Below are 26,901 nucleotides of genomic sequence, written 5' to 3'. Positions count from 1 at the left end.
TGGTACTATTGTTATTTTTATGCGATATACTGTTTTCCCTTTTTCTGTCCTTGGACTATCTTCCCACTGCACTTCCCTGACTGACACCTGTATTTCCAACCGAGGTCTCAGTATTTGCTTCCCTGTTCTTCCCTCTCCTGGTGATAATCCTTTTTCTTCTGCTAGTGGATAATATGCCTCCACTTGCTCACTGATTTCCAACAGAGCCTTACTTGGTCTGATTTCTTCTATTAATTCTGTCAATGTTTCTTCTACTGCTTCACTCGTCCAATTTTTGTATATTATTTCGTCCCAATTTACGTATGGCCACTCCTTATTCACTTCCTCCAAATTAACTACTTCAGTTATTCTTCTTAGCAGGGCATTTCTCTCACCCTCATACCACTCCCTAAAACCTCCTCCAACTATTTTTACTAGATCTTCTCTAAAAAAATGTGTGTTAACACCACTACTTAAGAAATCTATTACTGCAATATTCCTACGTGATTCATCACTGTCGTGATCCTGCTTTACACTCCACATTTACCAACAGCTGCTTACACCGCTATTCCAGATCAACCTTTTCAGGCTTCTCCTTGTAGCCCCTTTACTTTATTTCACTACCTATCCCCTCTCTTCTTCCGGCGATCAACGTAGGTCCTTAATTACTATATCAGGTAGGAGACCAATCTCTCCTAGATCTCTCCTTCCTCTCGGCTGACGTCTCTCTCTCCGAGGTCCTGGGTAGGTTTGGACTGGCAGGCTTGCCTACACTTACTCTCCTTGGGCAAGTCGTAACCTGGAAGCCCGCTCCAAACCGCTCGAATAACCTAATTGCATCAATTAGTGTTCGGTTTTTGTAGCGTCTCACTTTTTACCCATTCGTGGACAATACAGTACATAAAACTAAAGCGTGCTTTTTACATGCAAAATTTGCCCTTCCGATCAGACTCAGTCTCTCAATATTTTACACAATTTTAACTTTACCAATGCAGGTTATCTTTTGGGCAGGTGAGATCCAGGACCAGTGGAGAACCGGGTGCGCCAGGCCTCGAAAACCCCTTTCTGACAACAAGGATTTACATGCATGCAAGTCTGCTTACCTTGTTGACAGAAGGCCGGCTGGGGACTTCTCGGTTCCGGTCGGACCACCGTCTCTCTCGATCCCTCCGGGGTTGAGTCACCGGACGACCTCAACTCTGCCCTGCTCGCAAGCGCCAAATTTGCCGTGGTTCCCCGTGGACGGCAAGAAGAATTCATCAATCAGAATAGAGAGTCTGAGTCTTGATCTTCCAGGCAGCAAGGCTTTATTAGCTAGTACATTTCAATAAAGCCGGGATTCCCAGATGAATCCAAAAAACCAGTGCTCTCACAGTCCTTTTTATCCACATTTAGCTTCATATTTCATCATTCTTATCTTACAGTCAAGGTTTTTTTGTCGCAGACCCCAAGGCCACTTTTCGTTAGCCACCATGGTTTACTAGACCTACGTTATCTGCCTTCTTTCTGATTGGTCACTAATGAATGTGCTATGATATCACTGTGGTTACATCTTGCCTTCTTATCTGAAGTTTATTGTCTAATCAGCCAAGGTTGTTGCTTGTTCAACCATTGTAGGGCATCCTGCTATGCCAAGTCTTTTTTCCCGTTGTCTGACTTTCTCACGTTTATTTAAGAAATTACTTTCAGCTTCTTAATAAGATATGTGATATATGAGAGCTTCTCAAGTAGTGATTATCTCTTCTATGTTAATTATTATCTCCTACTTGTCCTAATAATTATTCCTTCCAATATATGTTGTCTTAATGATTATTCCTTACAGTAGTCAGACAAGTTGACAATGGACTTCCCTGCAGTGGTACTGGTTTCTACTGTGGTACCGGGGGAGGCTTGGTTGCTGCTGGTGGTGATGCCGAGTTTCTCAAGTTTCCTGTTCTTGGTGTGCATGTAGATGGTGTAGTTCCTTTGTCTCGTCTGCTTGGGAGAGTTTCGCAGCTGGTCTGCATCCTGAACGCAAGTTGAGAATATGGACTCTATCTTGGTTTCCAGGCTGCGGCGTTTGCTGTAGAGTTGGTGTATGAGGTGGTTGAGGAGGGTGAGAGAGGTGCGACGGCAAAGTCTCTCAGCGTAGTCTGTGTTATAGGTTGTGCTGTAGAGTTGGTGTATGAGGTGGTTGCGCTGTACCTCAAGAGGCCAACAACGAACACAATGAGACAGCCAATGAACCGGAACAGCCGACAGAGAGATCCGCAGTGCATCCGAAGAGGAAAGAGTCGAATTGGACTCCTCCGGAAGGCCGCTGCCCTCGACTTGACATGTATGCCCAAGCCGTCAGGAGGTGCGTCAACACCAAATTCATCAGCCGCACTCACAAGACAGCCCCGAACATCACCCAAGCACAACGTAACGCCATCCACGCTCTCAAGACCAACCGCAACATTGTCATCAAACCAGCAGACAAAGGAGGGGCCATCGTCATACTGAACAGAACGGATTACTGCAAAGAAGTGTACCGACAACTAAACAACGAGGAACACTACAGACAGTTACCTGCAGATCCGACCAAAGAACACACCCGTCAACTCAACACTCTGATCAAAACCTTTGATCCGGACCTTCAGAACACCCTCCGTGCTCTCATCCCACGTACTCCCCGTGTTGGAGATCTCCACTGCCTGCCGAAGATACACAAGGCAAACACACCCGGCCGTCCCATCGTATTGGGCAATGGGACCCTGTGCGAGAACCTCTCCGGCTATGTCGAGGGCATCCTGAAACCCATTGTACAAAGAACCCCCAGCTTTCGTCGCGACACGACGGACTTCCTACAGAAACTCGGCACACATGGAGCAGTTGAACCAGGAGCGCTCCTCGTCACAATGGATGTCTCGGCACTCTACACCAGCATCCCCCATGGCGATGGCATTGCTGCAACGGCCTCAGTGCTCAGCGCCAACAACTGCCAGTTTCCAGATGCAATTTTACATCTCATCCGCTTCATCCTGGACCACAATATCTTCACCTTCAACAACCAGTTCTTCATCCAGACACACGGAACAGCCATGGGGACCAAATTCGCACCTCAATATGCCAACATCTTCATGCACAGGTTCGAACAAGACTTCTTCACCGCACGGGACCTTCAACCGATGCTATACACTAGATACATCGATGACATTTTCTTCCTTTGGACTCATGGTGAACAATCACTGAAACAACTCTATGATGACATCAACAAGTTCCATCCCACCATCAGACTCACCATAGACCACTCTCCGGAATCGGTTGCATTCTTGGAAACACGCATCTCCATTAAGGACGGTCACCTCAACACCTCACTGTACCGCAAGCCCACGGATAACTTCACGATGCTCCACTTCTCCAGCTTCCACCCTAAACACGTTAAAGAAGCCATCCCCTATGGACAAGCCCTCCGTATACACAGGATCTGCTCGGATGAGGAGGATCGCAACAGACACCTCCAGACGCTGAAAGATGCCCTCATAAGAACAGGATATGGCGCTCGACTCATTGATCAACAGTTCCAACGCGCCACAGCGAAAAGCCGCACCGACCTCCTCAGAAGACAAATATGGGACACAGTGGACAGAGTACCCTTCGTTGTCCAGTACTTCACCAGAGCGGAGAAGCTACGGCATCTCCTCGGGAGCCTTCAACATGTCATTGATGAAGACGAACATCTCGCCAAGGCCATCCCCACACCCCCACTTCTTGCCTTCAAACAACCGCACAACCTCAAACAGACCATTGTCCGCAGCAAACTACCCAGCCTTCAGGAGAACATTGACCATGACACCACACAACCCTGCCACAGCAACCTCTGCAAGACGTGCCGGATCATCGACACAGATGCCATCATCTCACGTGAGAACACCATCCACCAGGTACACGGTGCATACTCTTGCAACTCGGCCAACGTTGTCTACCTGATACGCTGCAAGAAAGGATGTCCCGAGGCATGGTACATTGGGGAAACTATGCAGACGCTGCGACAACGGATGAATGAACACCGCTCGACAATCACCAGGCAAGACTGTTCTCTTCCTGTTGGGGAGCACTTCAGCGGTCACGGGCATTCGGCCTCTGATATTCGGGTAAGCGTTCTCCAAGGCGGCCTTCGCGACACACGACAGCGCAGAGTCGCTGAACAGAAACTGATAGCCAAGTTCCGCACACACGAGGACGGCCTCAACCGGGATATTGGGTTCATGTCACACTATTTGTAACCCCCACAGTTGCGTGGACCTGCAGAGTTTCACTGGCTGTCTTGTCTGGAGACAATACACATAGAACCATAGAACCATAGAAAATTACAGCTCAGAAACAGGCCTTTTGGCCCTTCTTGTCTGTGCCGAACCATTTTATGCCTAGTCCCACTGACCTGCACTTGGACCATATCCCTCCACACCACTCTCATCCATGAACCCGTCCAAGTTTTTCTTAAATGTTAAAAGTGACCCCGCATTTACCACTTTATCCGGCAGCCCATTCCACACTCCCACCACTCTCTGCGTGAAGAAGCCCCCCCTAATATTCCCTTTAAACTTTTCTCCTTTCACACTTAACCCATGCCCTCTGGTTTTTTTCTCCCCTAGCCTCAGCGGAAAAAGCCTGCTTGCATTCACTCTATCTATACCCATCAAAATCTTATACACCTCTATCAAATCTCCCCTCAATCTTCTACGCTCCAGGGAATAAAGTCCCAACCTATTCAATCTCTCCCTGTAACTCAGCTTCTCAAGTCCCGGCAACATCCTTGTGAACCTTCTCTGCACTCTTTCAATCTTATTTACATCCTTCTTGTAACTAGGTGACCAAAACTGTACACAATACTCCAAATTCGGCCTCACCAATGCCTTATATAACCTTACCATAACACTCCAACTTTTATACTCGATACTCCGATTTATAAAGGCCAATGTACCAAAGGCACTCTTTACGACCCTATCCACCTGTGACGTCACTTTTAGGGAATTCTGTACCTGTATTCCCAGATCCCTCTGTTCAACTGCACTCTTCAGAGTCCTACCATTTACCCTGTACGTTCTACTTTGATTTGTCCTTCCAAAGTGCACATCTTTTGAGCCTGTCTTGATGCTCTCTCCACTCACATTGTTTTGTTTCTTAAAGACTTGATTAGTTGTAAGTATTCGCATTCCAACCATTATTCATGTAAATTGAGTCTGTGTCTTTATATGCTCTGTTTGTGAACAGAATTCCCACTCACCTGAAGAAGGGGCTTAGAGCTCCGAAGGCTTGTGTGGCTTTTGCTACCAAATAAACCTGTTGGACTTTAACCTGGTGTTGTTAAACTTCTTACTGTGTTTACCCCAGTCCAACGCCGGCATCTCCACATCATGACTTCTTTAATCGAGCCAGTTTTGCATCCATCTTGCCAGCTCACCTCTGATCCCATGTGACTTCATCTTCTGTACCAGACTGCCATGAGGGACCTTGTCAAAGGCCTTACTGAAGTCCATGAAGTCCACTGCCCTACCCTCATCAATCATCTTCGTCACTTCCTCAAAAAACTCGATCAAGTTCGTGAGACACAACCTCCCCTTCACAAAACCATGTTGCCTCTCGCTCATACGTCCACTTAATTCCAAGTGGGAGTAAATCCTGTCTCGAAGAATCCTCTCCAATAATTTCCCTACCACTGACATAAAGCTCACTGGCCTATAATTGCCTGGATTATCCTTGCTACTCTTCTTAAAAAAAGGTACAACAGTGGCTATTCTCCAATTTTCTGGGACCTCCCCTGTAGCCAGTGAGGATACAAAGATTTCTCTCAAGGCCCCAGTAATTTCCTCCCCTGCCTCTCTCAGAAATTAAATCTCTTTAGAAATTAAATACTCCCTCATCTTGTTTTTCTTCCAAAGTGCATAATCTCGTACTTATCAGGTTTACTGCCATTGCTCTGCCAATCTGACAAACCTATCTATCCTGTAACCTACAACCATCTTCTTCTCTATGAACCACTCTCACAATCTTCATGTCATCTGCAAATTGCCTTAAGAACATAAGAACATAAGAAATAGGAGCAGGAGTAGGCCATCCAGCCCCTCGAGCCTGCCCCGCCATTCAATAAGATCATGGCTGATCTGACGTGGATCAGTACCACTTACCCGCCTGATCCCCATAACCCTTAATTCCCTTACCGATCAGGAATCCATCCATCCGCGCTTTAAACATATTCAGCGAGGTAGCCTCCTGGGAGAAGAAGTTCCTCCTCAACTCTGTCTTAAACCGACCCCCCTTTATTTTGAGGCTGTGTCCTCTAGTTTTAACTTCCTTACTAAGTGGAAAGAATCTCTCCGCCTCCACCCTATCCAGCCCCCGCATTATCTTATAAGTCTCCATAAGATCCCCCCTCATCCTTCTAAACTCCAACGAGTACAAACCCAATCTCCTCAGCCTCTCCTCATAATCCAAACCCCTCATCTCCGGTATCAACCTGGTGAACCTTCTCTGCACTCCCTCCAATGCCAATATATCCTTCCTCATATAAGGGGACCAATACTGCACACAGTATTCCAGCTGCGGCCTCACCAATGCCCTGTACAGGTGCATCAAGACATCCCTGCTTTTATATTCTATCCCCCTCGCAATATAGGCCAACATCCCATTTGCCTTCTTGATCACCTGTTGTACCTGCAGACTGGGCTTTTGCGTCTCATCCACAAGGACCCCCAGGTCCCTTTGCACGGTAGCATGTTTTAATTTGTTTCCATTGAGATAGTAATCCCATTTGTTATTATTTCCTCCAAAGTGTATAACCTCGCATTTCTCAACGTTATACTCCATTTGCCATATCCTCGCCCACTCACTCAGCCTGTCCAAATCTCTCTGCAGATCTTCTCCGTCCTCCACACGATTCACTTTTCCACTTATCTTTGTGTCGTCTGCAAACTTCGTTACCCTACACTCCGTCCCCTCCTCCAGATCATCTATATAAATGGTAAACAGTTGCGGCCCGAGTACCGATCCCTGCGGCACGCCACTAGTTACCTTCCTCCAACCGGAAAAACACCCATTTATTCCGACTCTTTGCTTCCTGTCGGATAGCCAGTCCCCAATCCACTTTAACACACTACCCCCAACTCCGTGTGCCCTAATCTTCTTCAGCAGCCTTTTATGGGGCACCTTATCAAACGCCTTTTGGAAATCCAAAAACACCGCATCCACCGGTTCTCTTCCATCAACCGCCCTAGTCACATCTTCATAAAAATCCAACATGTTCGTCAAGCACGACTTTCCCCTCATGAATCCATGCTGCGTCTGATTGATCGAACCATTTCTATCCAGATGCCCTGCTATCTCCTCTTTAATAATGGATTCCAGCATTTTCCCTACTACAGACGTTAAGCTGACCGGCCTATAGTTACCCGCCTTTTGTCTCCTTCCTTTTTTAAACAGCGGCGTAACATTAGCCGTTTTCCAATCAACCGGCACTACCCCAGAATGCAACGAGTTTTGATAAATAATCACTAACGCATCCACTATTACCTCTGACATTTCTTTCAATACCCTGGGATGCATTCCATCCGGACCCGGGGACTTGTCCACCTTCAGTCCCATTAGTCTACCCAGCACTGCCTCTCTGGTAACATTAATTGTATTAAGTATTTCTCCTGCTGCCAACCCTCTATCGTTAATATTTGGCAAACTATTTGTGTCCTCCACCGTGAAGACCGACACAAAAAACTTATTTAAAGACTCAGCCATATCCTCATTTCCCACTATTAGCTCCCCCCTCTCGTCCTCCAAGGGTCCAACATTCACTCTAGCCACTCTATTCCTTTTTATATATTTATAAAAACTTTTACTATCATTTTTTATATTAGTTGCTAGCCTAGCTTCATAGTCTATCCTTCCTTTCTTTATCGCTTTCTTAGTCTCTCTTTGTTGTTTCTTAAATTTTTCCCAATCACTTGTTTCTCCACTATTTTTGGCCACTCTGTACGCAGCTGTTTTTATTTTAATACTCTCCTTTATTTCCTTCGTTATCCACGGCTGGTTCTCCCTTTTCTTACAATCCTTGTTTTTTGCTGGAATATATTTTTGCTGAGAACTGAAAAGGATCTCCTTAAAAATCCTCCACTGTTCCTCAGCTATCCTACCTGCCAGCCTGCTCTCCCAGTCTACCTTAGCCAATTCATCCCTCATCCTATCATATTTCCCTCTGTTCAAACAGAGGACACTGGTTTGGGACCAAACTTTCTCCTCTTCCATCTGAATCAGAAATTCGACCATATTGTGGTCACTAGACCCAAGAGGGTCCTTCACAATAAGTTCCTTAATTCTACCTACCTCGTTACACAATACCAGATCCAAAATAGCTCGTTCCCTCGTCGGTTCCGTAACATGCTGTTCAAGGAAACTATCCCGACAGCATTCTAAGAACTCTTCCTCCATTCCACCCTTACCGACTTGAGTCTGCCAGTCAATGTGCATGTTGAAGTCCCCCATGATTATTGCCGTTCCGTTTTTACACGCATCCCTTATCTGCTTGTTTATAGCCCTCCCTACCTCAACATTATTATTTGGGGGCCTATATACCACACCTACTAGTGTCTTTCTCCCTCTACTATTCCTCATCTCTACCCATAATGATTCCACGTTTTGTTCCTCAGAGCCTATGTCATCCCTCAGTACTACCCTGATATTATCTCTTATTAATAGCGCGACCCCACCACCTTTTCCTTCCTGTCTTTTCTTCCTAAACGCCTGATACCCCTGGATATTCATCTCCCAGTCCTGGTCACCTTTCAGCCACGTTTCTGTAATGGCCACTAGATCGTACCCACTTGTGCTGATTTGCACCATCAACTCATTTACCTTGTTCCGAATGCTTCGTGCATTCAGGCAAAGTGTCCTTATTCCAGCTTTTATCTGGACCCGCTTTGATGAGTCGCGAACACCCTCTCCCTCTACTCCCTTATCTAAATTACCGCCTTCATTCACTTGCACCCTCTCCTCTACCATTAATTTTGTAATTCCCCTTACCCCTGCATCCTCCCCCCCATCAATTAGTTCCTTGATCCTAGTCAACTCTTCTAGCTCCCCTCCCCCCAACCTATCTAGTTTAAATTCTCCCCAGTAGCCTTAGCCAACCTACCGGCCAGGATGTTGGTCCCCTTGTGATTCAAGTTCCACCCGTTTTTTGTATACAGATCACCCCTGCCCCTAAAGAGGTCCCAATGGTCCAGGAACCTGAATCCCTGCCCCCTGCACCAGTCCCTCAGCCACACATTCATCTTCCACCTCACTCCATTCCTGCCCTCACCTTCCCGTGGCACAGGCAGTAATCCTGAGATTACTACCTTTGCTTTCCTCTTTCTCAGCTGTCTCCCTAATTCCCTGTACTCCCTTTTCATGACCCCTTCTCCCTTCCTACCCACATCAGCGGTACCAATATGTACCGCTACCTCAGGCTCCTCTCCCTCCCACCTCAGGATTTCCGGGACGCGACTAGCGACATCCTGGATCCCGGCCCCAGGGAGGCAGACCACCATGCGAGAATCCCGCCTACCTCCGCAGAAACACCTGTCTGTCCCCTTCACCATCGAGTCCCCGATTAATACCGCCTTCCTCCTCTTTTCCTTAGCCCTCTGAGTTACAGGGCTGGACTCCACTGCGGAGACACGGCCACTGCTGCTTCCCCCAGGCGGGCTGTCCCCCCCAGCAGTACTCAAGCAGGAGTACTTGTTGTGCAGGGGCAAATCCACCGGGGTGCTCTCAACCACCCTAGCCTTACCCTTCCTGGCCGTCACCCACTTGGCCTCCTCCCGTGGCCCTGGTGTGACCACCTGATGATAGCTCTTGTCTATCACTCCTCATTCTCCCTCATCAGCCTAAGATCCTCGAGCTGCAGTTCCAGCTCCCTAACACGGTCCCTCAGGAACCGCAGCTCGACACACCCCTCACAGATGTGGATGTCCGGGAGGCCAGATGCCTCCAGGACCTCCCACATCCTACACTGGGAACAACACACTGGTTTCACACTCATACTGGACACTTTATGTCAAGTTAGACAGTGAAAAGTTAATAAGAATGTAAGGAAACAAAAACTCACCCCTGCTCGTCCAAGCCCTGTGAGCCAAAGCCCTGGCAGCTCACTCAACTTCCCACTCACTCTGCTGCCCACTACGATGCTGCCCGCTGTATACTTTGGTGCACTTTTAAACCCTCCAAAAACTTCCCCAGGCATCTCCTGGCCCTACTTCCGGTTTTGAAAAAAACCTCCGATTTTAAACCCAAAATTAACTGAAAAAATAAATAATTAATTAAAGTCAGAAAACCAACTCTCTTACCCTCAGCCTGCTCCTGGGAACATTCCCCCCACATTTTCTTCTATATCATTTATGTATCTAACAAACAATAAGGGTCCCACTACTGATCCTTGTGGCACACTGCTGGAAATCAGCCTCCAGTCACTCAAACAGGCTTTACCCCTACCTTCTGTGTTCTATTAATAACAGTAAGAAGTTTAACAACACCAGGTTAAAGTCCAACAGGTTTATTTGGTAGCAAAAGCCACACAATTAATCAGCCAGTTTCTGATCCATCTCGCCAAATTTCCCTGAATTCCATGTGCTCTAGCTTTCTCGAGCAGTCTCCATGTGGGACTTTGCTGAAATCCAAATAAACTACACCAATTGAACTTTCCTCATCCACACACTTGACCACATTTTTGAAAACTTCGGACAAATTTGTAAGGCATGACCTCCCTCTGTCAAAGCCATGCTGACTATCCCTAATTAACCAATGCCTTTCCAACTGGATATTAATTTTCTCCTTTAGAATTTTCTCCAATAGTTTCCCTACCACTAACATGAGACTCACCGATCTATAATTTCCCGGTTTATCTCTCCCACCCCTCTTGAAAAGTGGAATCACATTAGCTGTCCTCCAGTCCTCTGGCACTTAACCCAGAGAGGAATTAAAAATTTGTATCCAAGCCCCTGCAATTACTGCCCACCTCCCACAGCAGCCTGGAATGCTATTCATCGGGGTCAGGAGATATGTCTGTTTTTATGCCTGTCAGAACCTCCAATACCTCCCCATTTCATATGTAAAACCATGCAAGTAGTCCACAGTCCCCTTTCCTGTATCCTGTACCGACATTCTCCTTTTCCAAAATCCTGCGGCTTCACACACAGATAGTCCTTTGGTTCCTACTGGGCCCTACTCTTTCCCAGGTTAACTTCTTCCTTTTAATGTATTTATAAAATATTCGAGGATTCTCCTTAATCCTTTTTGCAAGTCTTTTTTCATGCCCCCTTTTGGCTTTTCTAATTACTTTTCTTAAGTTTCTTCTTGTACTTCCTATATTCCTTGACGGCTGCAGCTGAACTATTCCCTTTGGAATTGCTAAAAGTCTTCCCTCATCCCTCTTCTTCCTCATCCAGTCTTGAATTGTCCTCGACATCCAGGGTTCCCTTAACTTATTGTCCCAACATTTCCTCCTAAAGGGACATGTTGAACCTGTACTCTTCCCAGCTCTGTTTTGAATGCCCCCATTGCTCCGCTGTAGACTTAGCGAAAAGTAACTATTCCCGGTTGACTTTGGCCAGATCCTGCTTTATTTTAATAATATCTGCCTTCTCCCAATCCAAAATCAGCTTTTGCAGGTCATCTTTCTCCTTGTTTAAAATAAATTTGAACTGTATTATGTTGGAGTCGCTATTGTTAAAACGCTCCCCCACTGCCACATTGAACATTTGTCCGGCTTCGTTCCTCAGAACCAGATCCAGGACTGCGCCATGCCTTATTGGGCCTTCTACATTTTGATACCAAAAACTACTCCGGATACATTTCAAGAAATCCACCCCCTCTTAACACTTTGACTATCCCGATTTATGTTGGGAAAGTTGAAATCCCCCTGGTATAATTACCCGATTATTACTCTTGAACACTTCTGTGAACTGTCTGCACATTTGCTCCTCTATTTTCTGCTAGCTCTTTTGGGGCTTATATTACACTTGCTATAATGTGGCTAAGCCTGTCTAGACATGTTCGAATAGGCTTCTATGCGATTCCCCCCTCATTCTTCCGAATTCCAGTGAATATAATACTTAGTGACTCAATCTCTCCTCATACATCAGTCCCGCCATTCCAGGAATCAGTCTCGTAAATCTCCGTTGCTCTCCTTCTATAGGAACATTTTTCCTCAGGTAAGGAGATCAATCCTTTATTTTTTATGCATTCGTGGGATATGGACATCGCTGGCTGGCCAGCATTTATTGCCCATCTATCCCGAGTTGCCCGAGGGCAGTTGAGAGTCAACCACATTGCTAGGGCTCTGGACTCACATGTGGGCCAGACCAGGTAAGGATGGCAGGTTTCCTTCTCAAAAGGACATTTGTGAACCAGATGGATTTTTCTGATATCAACAATGGTTTCATGGTCACCAGTAGATTCTTAATTTCAGATTTTTACTGAATTCAAATTCCACCATCTGCCATGGCAGGATTCGAATCTGGGTCCCCAGAACATTAGCTGAGTTCCTGAATTAATAGTTTAGCGATAATATCACCAGGCCATCACCTCCCCCCTACCTACCTGCGCACGATATTCCAAGTGTGGCCTCACCAAGGCCCTAATATAATTGCAGCAAGACATCCTTGTTCCTGCACTCAAATCCTCTCGCCGTGAAGGCCAAACATACCATTTGTCTTCGTCACTACCTTCACATTTATCCACATTATACTGCATCTGCCAGGCATTTGCACTCACTCAGCTTGTCCAAATCACACTGAAGCATCTCTGCATTCTCCTCACTTCTCACCCTCCCAGTTGAGTGTGAGAATGAATTTGTGTACGCGCGCGCGTGTGTGTGTCTGTGCGTGTGTGTGTGTGTGCATGATTGAGTACGTATGATGTGAGATTGAGTCACTGTGGATATGGAGTCACATGTAGGCCAGACCAGACCAGGTAAGGATCGCAGATCTCCTTCCCTAAAGGAAGTAGTGAACTGGATGGATTTTACAATATTCCAGATTGAACTTTGCCATGGTGGGATTTGAACCCAGGTCCCCAGGACATTACCCTGGATCGCTCGTCGAGTGACAAAAGCACTATGCCATCACCTTCCCACTTGCCTCATTCCCAGTCTCAGGGTATTAATTCAGGCTCATCCCCATATACAAACAGGCATTCTCACCCATTCTCACACTGGTGAGAAGTCTCATAACACCAGGTTAAAGTCCAACAGTTTTATTTGGAATCACAAGCTTTTGGAGTGTTGCTCCATCATCAGGTGAGCGATGAAGGAGCAGTGCTCCAAAAGCTTGTGATTCCATTCACCTGATGAAGGAGCAGCAGTTCGGAAGCTCGTGATTCCAAATAAACCTGTTAGACTTTAAACTGGTGTTGTGCGACGCCTCACTGTGCCCACCCCAGTCCAATGCGGGGATCTCCACCACATTGGTGAGTGGAACTGATGTAGAACCTTGAGACGGGGGGTGGAATTTTCCCAAAAATATTCGAAGGGTGCAATCTTACAAACAAAATTCTGATGGGTGACCTTAACAAAAATATTCTAAGTGCCGGTACAAGTGTAAAAATGGCAGAGAATTGCACCAATGTTTTGGGCAAGTTCAGAGATACAATCATATATTACTTAAAAAACAGCCCAGATGTGATTCTCGTCAGGGGGAGGCGCTGAGCCTATTCTTGTTGGGAAGCTGGCGAGTGCACTGGGAGATGTCACCTCATCCCCCCCACCAACCCTCACGCCCCCCTTCCCTCCCCACCCCTCCCCACCCCTCCCATGATCACTTCCCTGGACATTGCCCCTCACTCTCCGGATCACTGCCACAACCGATCTCAACCATTCTTCCCCCGATCGCCACCCTGGACATTGCCAATCTCCACACCCGCCACCCCCCCGATCACCGCTCTGGCCAATCCAGACCGCCCCCCCCCCCTCCCCCCCTGTTTTCCATCCTGATGGTGTTAATCCTCATCCCCACCACCCCGATCGCCGACCAGCCAACTCCTACTTCCCCCGATGCAGAGTAACCCCTGATCCCCATCCCCCCTCAATCACGGCCTCGGACAATCCTGATCCCCAAACCCTGATCGTCACCCTCGCCTATACCAATCCTTCCCTTCCCCAATCAAGGCCGTGCCCCATCATGACCCTGCTCCCTTCAGGCCCCACCTCTGCCCTCATGCCTCACTCTCCCCTCAGGCCCTGCTCCCTTGGCACTGCCCGGTGTTCGGTGCGCATAGCCAGGGTGCTGGGGCAGTGATAGGGTGGCATACTGGCACTGCCGTATGGGCACTGCACTGCCCGTCCCTGCTCCATGGGCACTGCCTGCCTCTGCCCAGGGGGCTTCAGTGGCTTCAGCGGGTAGAACATTCCTTCTTGGGTGCGCTGATAGCATTGAAATGAAGTCAATCCTTTGCAAAGAAGGGTGAAAAACAATCTTGCCAGCAAAACTGAGCCAGGAAGAGGCCTAACCAGTTCGTGCCCGGCAGGTGAGGCTGGCCAGTAAGATCACGGCCTGGGAGGGAGGTGGATATGTACACTCACTCTTTCAGACTCTAATGTTTATCTTTATTTATTCATCTTCTTATAATTGTTAATTTATCAGTATGACTTTCTTTCCCTTAGCCACTTGTTTCTTTTCATATGTCATTTTAAAAAATAATAGATGATTCATATGATGCCATTCTTTATTCGTCTGAAATTTGTGAATCAGCCGTCCTAGCCTGGGAAAAATTAAATTCGGCACCACATGTAAAGATGTTCAATAAACCTGTTCTAGATTTTGGAATCCAAATATGCATTCTTTCTATAAGCTCATCATGTACAAAGACCAAATTAAATGAATTGCAGGTGCAAATTCAATTTTGAGACTTTGACATTACTATGAAATGGCTCCAAGAGTCAGTACTGAGAAGTGTGTCATCTTCTACTGGAGAGAAAGGAAAGCTGTTGAAGGGGAGTCTTGGTGTTAAGAGTGAAAGTTCTTCAATGATATGGCAGGCAAGCAGTGGACAATTTATGGGTAGAATTAAGAAACAGTAAAGGAATTAAAGTTTGTCTGGGAGATACGTGTTGGCCTCCATGGAGCAGCTGTGCAGTGATGGAATGTATAAATGAAGAGATTATGCAAGCATGTCAAAGTTAGAGTGGTTTTAATGAAGGATCTGAAGTTTTATTTGGATTAGACTACACAGATAATCACATGTCAGAAACATAGAACTGGATTATAGATTTGATTTGATTTGATTTGATTTATTATTGTCACATGTATTAACATACAGTGAAAAGTATTGTTTCTTGCGCTCTATACAGACAAAACATACCGTTCAAAGAGAAGGAAACGAGAGAGTGCAGAATGTAGTGTTACATTCATAGCTCGGGTGCAGAGAAAGATCAACTTAATGTAAGGTAAGTCCATTCAAAAATCTGACAGCAGCAGGGAAGAAGCTGTTCTTGAGTTGGTTGGTACGTGACCTCAGAATTATGTATCTTTTTCCCGAAGGAAGAAGATGGAAGAGAGAATGTCCAGGTGCGTGGGGTCCTTAATTATGCTGGCTGCTTTGCCGAGGCAGCGGGAAGTATAGACAGAGTCAATGGATGGGAGGCTGGTTTGTGTGATGAATTGAGCTACATTCACAACCTTTTGTAGTTCCATGCGGTCTTGGGCAGAGCAGGAGCCATACCAAGCTGCGATGCAATACAGAAATAATGCTTTTTATGGTGCCTTTGTAAAGGTTGGTGAGAGTCGTAGCTGACATGCCAAATGTCCTTAGTCTTCTGAGAAAGTAGAGGCGTTGGTGGGCTTTCTTAACTATAGTGTCGGCATGACGAGACCAGGGCAGGTTGTTGGTGATCTGAACACCTAAAAACGTGAAGCTCTCGACCTTTTCTACTTTGTCCCCATTGATGTAGACAGGGGCATGTTCCCCTTTACGCTTCCTGAAGTCGGTGACAATCTCCTTCGTTTTGTTGACATTGAGGGAGAGATTACTGTTGCCGCACCAGTTCACCAGATTCTCTATCTCATTCCTGTATTCTGTCTTGTCATTGTTTGAGATCCGACGCATTACGGTGGTATCGTCAGCAAACTTGAAAATTGAATTGGAGGGGAATTTGGCCACACAGTCATAGGTGCATAAGGAGTATAGTAGGGGGCTGAGAACATGGCCTTGTGGAGCACCGGTTTGAGGATGATCGTGGAGGAGGTGTTGTTGCCTATTCTTACTGATTGTGGTCTGTGAATTAAGAAGTTCAGGATCCAGTCGCAGAGGGAGGTGCCGAGGCCCAGGCCACTTGGGAGATGAGTTTCATAGGAATAATAGTATTGAAGGCTGAGCTGTAGTCAATAAATAGGAGTCTGACGTAGGTGTCCTTCTTATCTAGGTGTTCCAGGGTTGAGTCTGCTGTGGACCTGTTGCGGCAGTACGCAAACTGTAATGGATGCAGGCAGTCTGGGAGGCTTGAAGTGATTCATGCCATGACTAATCTTTCGAAGCACTTCATAATGATGGATGTCAGAGCCACTGGCCGATAGTCATTAAGGCACGCTGCTTGGTTTTTCTTAGGTGCCGGGATGATGGTCGTCTTCTTGAAGCAGATAGGGACCTCAGATTGTTGTAAAGAGAGGTTGAAGATGTCTGCGAACACCTCCACCAGCTGATCCATGCAGGATCTAAGTGCACGTCCGGGTACCCCATCTGGACCAGTTACTTTCTGTGGGTTGACATTCAAGAAAGCTGCTCTGACATCTGCAATGGAGACCCCCACATACAGGTTCATCCAGGGCTTCCAGGGTGGAGTGCATGCTCTCGCTGACCTCTTGCTCAAAACGGGTGTAGAATGCATTGAGCTCATCAGGGAGGGGTGCGTTGGAGCCAGCGATTTTACATGCCTCCATCTTGTAGCCTGTTATGTCTTGCAGACCTTGCCATAGTCGGTGGGGGTTAGATACAGCCTGCCCATAGAAAAACTGTCTGCTCCACAACCATTTAACAGGGTGAGACTTCCATCCCAACCTGGAGAGTAAATCCTGCCAACTGCATTGGCCAACAGGTCCATTAACCCCTGCAGTGCCAGGTTGGGGCATGGCCACTGCTGGGGTTACAGGCAATTCTTGAAGAAGGGGAACTAAGAGAGGCTGGCCTGGAGTATCGCTGGGTCAGATTGGCAGGGCCCAGGAGATTGTTCTGCAAAGATTTTCTAAAACTATGTCCTACAACCAATATTATATTTAACAATGGGTGTAATGAGGCAGATAAAGGTTAGAGTCTTGTGATGTATGAACATTAATCATTACGATTTACTATTAAGATCCCTGAATCTCATCGCATTGATCTTGGGCAGGTAGGGACACTCCAGATAAGAAGCAATAGAAAGGCGAAAGACAGTGAATCTAAGAAAATATTTAATTAAAAAACCCCAAAAGATAACAAGCAGCTAAAACGGCATCAGTAGTCTGATCATTGATGCAGACATTTATGGTCAATATTTTATAAAAGTTGTAAAATATTTTCATTGAGTTAGCCACACACTGACTTTTCAAAATGAAATACTATCCTGAGTCAGGGAAAGACTGGTCCCTGGGGCCTAAATAATTTTTTCCTTCATGAAAATGTAAGCACAAACATGATAACCTTTGCACCTATAATAATCCCAGGAGTTCATCTGAAAATATGAAGCCAATCATTTTCACAATTTATATTTTGTTCATAATAAAATATTCATTCTAAAACGTACCTCTGTAAAAGTTGTAAAGCATGCCGTGAAGAAATCATTTTACTAAAACAGCTACTCATAAAGTCATCAAGCAGGTTCTGAAATAATTAAACAGAAAATTACAAGCCTTAATGATTTCAATGATCATTCCCAAAATGTATTGTACAAAGCATTCTATAGAGTTGTGAAATATTGGCCCTAATATTTGTGAGGAGGTGAGGAAGGAGTGGATGGTCAGCAATCATAGGTCAGCCATCAGTTCAGGGTGGGGGTGCTGGCATATTTCAGGCAGCTGTCAATTGGGTGTTTATGGCAGATTGTAGGAAAGGCTGGAAATTGGGTTTTGGGATGATTGGCCACAATTGTAGCACAGTCCAGAAACAGAATATGATTGGAAGTAAAGGTTTGTCTGGAGATGCAGAGAAGGAGTATATTCAGAACCTGCTTCTGAAACATGCTGCTCCTGTCCAATATTTTGCTGTCAGGTTCCTGGGTCCTGGGAAACTTCACCAGCTACTGTTATATTTAAATCAAGTTCCTAGTTGTACTTTGGGAGCATGACTTAAATACAATAATGAAGCATTATTATTATATTTTTCACCAAATATTTCCTAATTTCCTCGTGTTATCTGCTTCTCCTCAAACTACCAATTTTTTGTATAAGAGTTCATAGTGAAAAAGCATCAGTAGGCTATTTCAAAGCTATATTTGAGGCCAAAGTGTGTGATTTCAAGAAGAAATTAGATGTAGCTCTTGGGGCTAAAGGGATCGAGGAATATGGAGGGAAGGCGGGATCAGAGTATTGAATTTGATGATCAGCCATGATCATAATGAATGACGGAGCAGACTCGAAGAACCGAATGGCCTACTCCTGCATCTATTTTCTATATTTCTATGTTTCTATTTGAGGCTTATTCAAGGACTGGGTTCAGGGTGAATTGTTGCATTGAAACAAGTTTGAAATACTGCAATAGATCATGTTTTGCTTAACAGATAAACCAAGATGTCATATTCTTCTGAAGCATAGAGGCAGGATCTGTATGTGATGAGACACTGGGGACAAGTGGTCTGGAACCAGGGCAAGGGACAAAGATCAGGAAAGGCATGGATTTATCAGGGATTGTCAGCATGCAATTATTAGGGGAAAGTTACGTCTTACTAACTTCATAGAATTTTTTGATGAAGTAGCAAGGAGGATTGATGAGGATAGTGCAATGGATGTTGTCTTCATGTATTTCACTAAGACATTTGACAACGTTCTACATGTCAAACTGGTTAGAAAAGTGGAATCTCTTGGAGATACAGGGTAAAGTGGTACATTAAATCCAAAATTGGCTCAGTAACAGAAATCAAAGGATATGTATGTTGAGAGATGTTTATAGAGTCAGAGGTTTACAGCATGGAAGCAGGCCCATAGGCCCAACTTGTCCATGCCGTCCTTTATTTTTAACCACTAAGCTAGCCCCAGTTGCCTGCGATTGTCCCATATATCCATCTCACCCAGTCAGCATGACTTTGTGAGTGGAAAATTTGATTGAGTTTTTTGAAGGGGTAACCAAGAAGGTCGATGAGGGCAGTGCAGTTAATGTTGTCCACATGGACTTTAGCAAGGCTTTTGACAAGGTACCGCATGGTTGTAGCCAAATGGAAACAAAATTGACTTGATGACAGAAGACAGAGGATGTTTGCAGAGGGTTATTTTTCAAACTGGAGGCCTGTGACCAGTGGTGTGCCTCAGGGATTGGTGCTGGGTCCACTGCTATTTAGAAACATAGAAACATAGAAAAACTACAGCACAAAACAGGCCCTTCGGCCCCACAAGTTGTGCCGAACATATCCCTACCTTTTAGGCCGACCTATAACCCTCCATCCTATTAATAGAAACATAGAAAAACTACATTTGTCATTTATATTAATGATTTGGATGAGAATTTAGGAGGCATGGTTAGTAAGTTTGCAGATGACACCAAGATTGGTGGCACAGTGGACACTGAAGAAGGTTATCTAGGATTGCAATGGGATCTTGATCAATTGGGCCAGTGGGCTGACGAATGGCAGATGGTGTTTAATTTAGATAAATGCAATGTGATGCAGTTTGGTAGATTTAACCAGGGCAGGACTTACTCAGTTAATGGTAGGTGTTGGGGAGAGTTATCGAACAAAGAGATCTAGGTATACAGGTTCATAGCCCATTAAAAGTGGAGTCACAGGTGGACAGGTGGTGAAGAAGGCATTTGGCATGCTTGGTTTCATTGGTCAGGACATTGAATACAGGAATTGGGATGTCTTGTTGAAGTTGTACAAATCACTGTATCGTTCTGGTCACCCTATTATAGAAAGGATATTATTAAACTAGAAAGAGAGCAGAAAAGACTTACTAGGACGCTACCGGGACTTGATGGTTTGAGTTATAGGAGAGGCTGGATAGACTGGGGACTTTTTTGTCAGGAGAATAGAAGGCTGATGGGTGATCTTATAGGGGTCTATAAAATAATGAGGGGCATAGATCAGCTAGATAGCCAATATCATTTCCCAAAGGTAGGGGAGTCTAAACCTAGAGGGCATAGGTTTAAGATGAGAGGGGAGAATACAAAAGTGTCCAGAGGGGCAATTTTTTCACACAGGGGGCGGTGAGTGTCTGGAACAAGCTGCCAGAGGTAGTAGTAGAGGCGGGTACAATTTTGACTTTTAAAAAGCATTTAGACAGTTACATGGGTAAGATGGGTATTGAGGGATATGGACCAAATGCGGGCAATTGGGACTAGCTTCGGGTTTCAAAAAATGGGCGGCATGGGCAAGTTGGGCCGAAGGGCTTGTTTCCATGCTGTAAACTTCTATGACTCTATAACCCTTTAGAGTATTGATAGGCAGAGGGATCTGACTGTTCAGGTACACATGTCACTGAAAGTGGCAACGCAGGTGGAGAAGGTAGTCAGGAAGGCATACGGCATTCCTGCCTTCATCGGCTGGAGCACTGAGTTTAAAAATTGGCAAGTTATGTTGCAGCTTTATAGAACCTTCATTAGGCTGCACTTGGAATATAGTGTTCAATTTTGGTCGCTGCACTACCAGAAGGGTGTGGAGGCTTTGGAGTGGGTACAGAAAAGATTTACCAGAATGTTGTCTTGTATGGAGAACATTAGCTATGAAAGGTTGGTGAAAGTTGGTTTGTTCTCACTGGAACGACAGAGGTTGAGGGGCGACCTGATAGAAGTCTACAAGATTATGAGGGGCATGGATAGAGTGGATAGTCAGAAGCTTTTTCCCAGGGTGGAAGAGTCAATTACTAGGGAGCATAGGTTTAAGGTGCAAGATGTACGAGACAAGTTTTTTACACATAGGGTGGTGGGTGCCTGGAACTCGCTACCAGGAAGGTAGTGAAAGCAGATACGATAGTGACTTTTAAGGGACGATTGGACAAATAGATGAATAGGATGGAAATAAAAGGATATGGTCCCCGGAAGGGTAGGGGGTTTTAGTTCAGATGGGAAGCATGGTCGTTGCAGGCTTGGAGGTCCAAAGGGCCTGATCTTGTGTTGTAATTTTCTTTGCTCTTTGTATTTGGGACAGTTGAGTCTGAGGAAGATAGTGATTATGGAGTGGGTTATGGATTGTATCTGGGAGAGAATGCCCATTTTGCACGTGACGTTAACTGGGGACCTCCATCTCCTTTTCCGGAGGCACCTAATCCCTCAGTAAGTTTAGATTTTGCCCTGATCCAAAGGCACAGAATTACCAGGAGATGGTGTTGATTGGGAAGGAATGAATGTTTTAAAGAATCCCACTACTGTATGTGGTTCTGAATGCAGACTTAACTGTCTCCACCAATGGATAGTCTTGCGTTTTTAGAAAATGCTATGCCCATGAACCCCATTCGAACAGACCACATGGGGTAAGGAGCTTAAACCTTAAACTTTAAAACCTTAAATCCCAATGTCGCAGAGAACCCCAAGGGGTCCTTTGCTTCTTTTTTAAAAGGAGGTGTAGTGTGCAATGTTGTGTTACAGAATTGAGAGAGAAAGGAACTATGTTCTCTCACCTTACCAGGGAAATATTGTAAATTAAATGGCAAGATGAAAAAAAATTGAGTTGAGAAAATCTGAAGTTGAACTGATAATTTGAGTAGTTTTTGTATTTCAGTGTGTTTGTGTGATCTGATTGCTTGTTAAATATAGGTGGTCGTTGTTGCATTAGTTTGGGAACATGAGTTGTTAAAGTCATTGTTCGTTCTTGTAGAGTATTTATAGCAGGTAATAAATGCAATGCATTACACTTTGGTTTAACTTCGAAATGTTAAAGAAAGTGTTAAAACTATTAAAATTTAAGTTGAAGATTTCTCGAATTTACTCTTGTTTTTGAGTTTGATTACAGTTTGGAAGAAAGAAGAATGAAGACTACTGTCTTAATCTATCTTCAGAAGGTATGGAATTCAGGGGAAGAAACTGTGAGGTTCTTGAACAAATTGACATAGGGAAGGACTAGGTATTGGAGGTGTTAGAACAAAGAACAAAGAACAATACAGCACAGGAACAGGCCCTTCGGCCCTCCAAGCCCGCGCCGCTCCCTGGTCCAAACTAGACCATTCTTTTGTATCCCTCCATTCCCACTCCGTTCATATGGCTGTCTAGATAAGTCTTAAACGTTCCCAGTGTGTCCGCCTCCACCACCTTGCCTGGCAGCGCATTCCAGGCCCCCACCACCCTCTGTGTAAAATATGTCCCTCTGATATCTGTGCTAAACCTCCCCCCCTTCACCTTGAACCTATGACCCCTCGTGAACGTCACCACCGACCTGGGGAAAAGTTTCCCACCGTTCACCCTATCTATGCCTTTCATAATTTTATACACCTCTATTAAGTCTCCCCTCATCCTCCGTCTTTCCAGGGAGAACAACCCCAGTTTACCCAATCTCTCCTCATAACTAAGCCCTTCCATACCAGGTAACATCCTGGTAAACCTCCTCTGTACTCTCTCCAAAGCCTCCACGTCCTTCTGGTAGTGTGGCGACCAGAACTGGACGCAGTATTCCAGATGCGGCCGAACCAACGTTCTATACATCTGCAACATCAGACCCCAACTTTTATACTCTATGCCCCGTCCTATAAAGGCAAGCATGCCATATGCCTTCTTCACCACCTTCTCCACCTGTGACGTCACTTTCAAGGATCTGTGGACTTGCACACCCAGGTCCCTCTGCATATCTACACCCTTTATGGTTCTGCCATTTATCGTATAGCTCCTCCCTACATTATTTCTACCAAAATGCATCACTTCGCATTTATCAGGATTGAACTCCATCTGCTATTTCTTTGCCCAAATTTCCAGCCTATCTATATCCTTCTGTAGCTTCTGACAATGCTCCTCACTATCTGCAAGTCCTGCCAATTTTGTGTCGTCCGCAAACTTACTGATCACCCCAGTTACACCTTCGTCCAGATCATTTATATAAACCACAAACAGCAGAGGTCCCAAAACAGAGCCCTGCGGAACACCACTAGTCACAGGCCTCCAGCCGGAAAAAGACCCTGCCACTACCACCCTCTGTCTTCTGTGACCAAGCCAGTTCTCCACCCATCTAGCCACCTCCCCCTTTATCCCATGAGATCCAACCTTTTTCACCAGCCTACCATGAGGGACTTTGTCAAACGCTTTACTAAAGTCCATATGGACGACATCCACGGCCCTTCCCTCGTCAACCATTTTGGTCACTTCTTCAAAAGACTCCACCAGGTTAGTGAGGCATGACCTCCCTCTCAGAGGTAATAGTGGATGCGTTAGTGATTATTTATCAAAACTCGTTGCATTCTGGGGTAGTGCCGGTTGATTGGAAAACGGCTAATGTTACGCCGCTGTTTAAAAAAGGAAGGAGACAAAAGGCGGGTAACTATAGGCCGGTCAGCTTAACGTCTGTAGTAGGGAAAATGCTGGAATCCATTATTAAAGAGGAGATAGCAGGGCATCTGGATAGAAATGGTTCGATCAATCAGACGCAGCATGGATTCATGAGGGGAAAGTCGTGCTTGACGAACATGTTGGATTTTTATGAAGATGTGACGAGGGCGGTTGATGGAGGAGAACCGGTGGATGCGGTGTTTTTGGATTTCCAAAAGGCGTTTGATAAGGTGCCCCATAAAAGGCTGCTGAAGAAGATTAGGGCACACGGAGTTGGGGGTAGTGTGTTAAAGTGGATTGGGGACTGGCTATCCGACAGGAAGCAAAGAGTCGGAATAAATGGGTGTTTTTCCGGTTGGAGGAAGATAACTAGTGGCGTGCCGCAGGGATCGGTACTCGGGCCGCAACTGTTTACCATTTATATAGATGATCTGGAGGAGGGGACGGAGTGTAGGGTAACGAAGTTTGCAGACGACACAAAGATAAGTGGAAAAGTGAATCGTGTGGAGGACGGAGAAGATCTGCAGAGAGATTTGGACAGGCTGAGTGAGTGGGCGAGGATATGGCAAATGGAGTATAACGTTGAGAAATGCGAGGTTATACACTTTGGAGGAAATAATAACAAATGGGATTACTATCTCAATGGAAACAAATTAAAACATGCTACCGTGCAAAGGGACCTGGGGGTCCTTGTGCATGAGACGCAAAAGCCCAGTCTGCAGGTACAACAGGTGATCAAGAAGGCAAATGGGATGTTGGCCTATATTGTGAGGGGGATAGAATATAAAAGCAGGGATGTCTTGATGCACCTGTACAGGGCATTGGTGAGGCCGCAGCTGGAATACTGTGTGCAGTATTGGTCCCCTTATATGAGGAAAGATATATTGGCATTGGAGGGAGTGCAGAGAAGGTTCACCAGGTTGATACCGGAGATGAGGGGTTTGGATTATGAGGAGAGGCTGAGGAGATTGGGTTTGTACTCGTTGGAGTTTAGAAGGATGAGGGGGGATCTTATGGAGACTTATAAGATAATGCGGGGGCTGGATAGGGTGGAGGCGGAGAGATTCTTTCCACTTAGTAAGGAAGTTAAAACTAGAGGACACAGCCTCAAAATAAAGGGGGGTCGGTTTAAGACAGAGTTGAGGAGGAACTTCTTCTCCCAGAGGGTGGTGAATCTCTGGAATTCTCTGCCCACTGAGGTGGTGGAGGCTACCTCGCTGAATATGTTTAAAGCGCGGATGGATGGATTCCTGATCGGTAAGGGAATTAAGGGTTATGGGGATCAGGCGGGTAAGTGGTACTGATCCACGTCAGATCAGCCATGATCTTATTGAATGGCGGGGCAGGCTCGAGGGGCTAGATGGCCTCCTATTTCTTATGTTCTTATGTTCTTATGTTCTCACAAAACCATGCTGACTATCGTTAATGCGTTTATTCCTTTCTAAATGCGCATACATCCTATCTCTAAGAATCTTCTCCAACAACTTCCCCACCACGGACGTCAAGCTCACCGGCCTATAATTACCCGGGTTATCCTTCCTACCCTTCTTAAATAACGGGACCACATTAGCTGTCCTCCAATCCTCTGGGACCTCACCTGCGTCCAGTGACGAGACAAAGATTTGCGTCAGAGGCCCAACTATTTCATCTCTCGTCTCCCTGAGCAGCCTTGGATAGATTCCATCAGGCCCTGGGGATTTGTCAGTCTTTAAATTCTCTAACAAACCTCACACTTCCTCCCTTGTAATGGAGATTTTCTCCAACGAGTCAACACTCCCCTCCGAGACACTCCCAGTCAACACATCCCTCTCCTTTGTGAATACCGACGCAAAGTATTCATTTCGGATCTCCCCTACTTCTTTGGGCTCCAAGCATAATTCCCCACTTTTGTCCCTGAGAGGTCCGATTTTTTCCCTGACAACCCTTTTGTTCCTAACGTATGAATAAAATGCCTTGGGATTCTCCTTAATCCTGTCTGCCAAGAACATTTTGTGACCCCTTTTTGCTCTTCTAATTCCCCGTTTGAGTTCTTTCCTACTTTCTTTGTACTCCTCCAGAGCTCCCTCCATTTTTAGCTGCCTGGACCTACCATACGCCTCTCTTTTCTTTTTGGCAGGCTTAAAGATGGATAAAGCTCCAAGTCTGGATGAATTGTGGGAGGCGAGGGAGGAAATTGCAGGGTCTCTAACCCAAATTTTTAATTGCCCTCTGGCCATGGAGGAGATGCCAGACGACTGGAGAACAGCTAATGTGGTTTTGCTATTTAAGAAGGGTTGTAGAAATAAACGAGTGAACTGCAGACCAGGAGTCTCAAGGTAGGGAAATTATAGGAGAAACTTCTGAAGGAGAGCATCAATTTCCACTTGAGAGGGAAAGCTTGATCAGGGATAGTCAGCATGAATTTGTCAGAGGGAAGTCGTACCTAACAAATTTAATTGAATTTTTGAGGAGGTGACCAGATGTGTAGATGAGGGTAGTGTAATTGATGTAATTTATATAGATTTCAGCAAAGCCTTTGACAAGGTCTCACATGGGAGATTTGTGAAGAAAGTAAATGCACATGGGATACAGGATAATTTGATAAAGCAGATTCAAAATTTGCTCAGTTGTAGGAGACAGAGTGTGATGACAGATGGCTATTTTAGAGACTGGAGGCCAGTGCCAGTGGCATAGCACAGGGATCTGTGTTGGGTTCCTTATTATTTGTCATTTACATAAATGACATAAATGACTCTGTGGGGGGTAGGATTAGTAAGTTTGCGGATGACACAAAGATTGGCCGGGTAGCTAACAGTGAAGCAGAGTGATTGGGGTACCAGAAGATATAGACGGAATGGTCAAATGGGCAGATAAGTGGCAGATGGAATTTAATCCTGAAAAGTGTGAGGTAATATACTTTGGAAGGAACAATTTGACAAGGAAGTTTTCGATAAATGGTAGGACATTAGGAACAAAGTGGAACAAAGTGACCTTGGCATGTTCATCCACACATCTCTGAAAGTGGAAGGGCATGTTAGTAGGATGGTAAAAAGGCATATTGGACACTTGCCTTTATCAATCGAGGTGTAGATTACAAAAGCAGGGAAGTCATGTTGGAGTTATATAGAACTTTGGTGAAGCCGCAGCTAGAGTATTGTGTGCCGTTCTGGTCACCACATTATAGGAAGGATGTGATTACACTGGAGGGGTTGCAGAGGAGATTTACCAGCACGTTGCCTGGGATGGAACATTTAAGTTACAAAGAGAAGCTGGGTAGACTTCGGATGTTTTCATGGAGCAGAGAAGACTGACGAG

At 45.5% G+C, this 26,901-nt stretch overlaps 1 protein-coding gene across 1 annotated transcript in view; it reads right to left on the bottom strand.

Annotated features, from left to right (window-relative positions):
- Positions 1-26,901, bottom strand: part of LOC144493945 (dynein axonemal heavy chain 8-like) — a 1,745,965-nt gene that overhangs the window by 1,298,194 nt on the left and 420,870 nt on the right. Inside the window, exon 16 of the mRNA XM_078213522.1 lies at positions 17,738-17,814. Within this exon, the coding sequence (XP_078069648.1) occupies positions 17,738-17,814 (77 nt within the window). The remainder of the gene's footprint in view (positions 1-17,737; positions 17,815-26,901) is intronic.

Source organism: Mustelus asterias, chromosome 5 (assembly GCF_964213995.1).
Source record: "Mustelus asterias chromosome 5, sMusAst1.hap1.1, whole genome shotgun sequence".
In the NCBI taxonomy this organism is placed as follows: Eukaryota; Metazoa; Chordata; class Chondrichthyes; order Carcharhiniformes; family Triakidae; genus Mustelus; species Mustelus asterias.
Note: the sequence above shows the minus strand (reverse complement) of the source record. Positions and strands in the feature narration are given on the sequence as shown.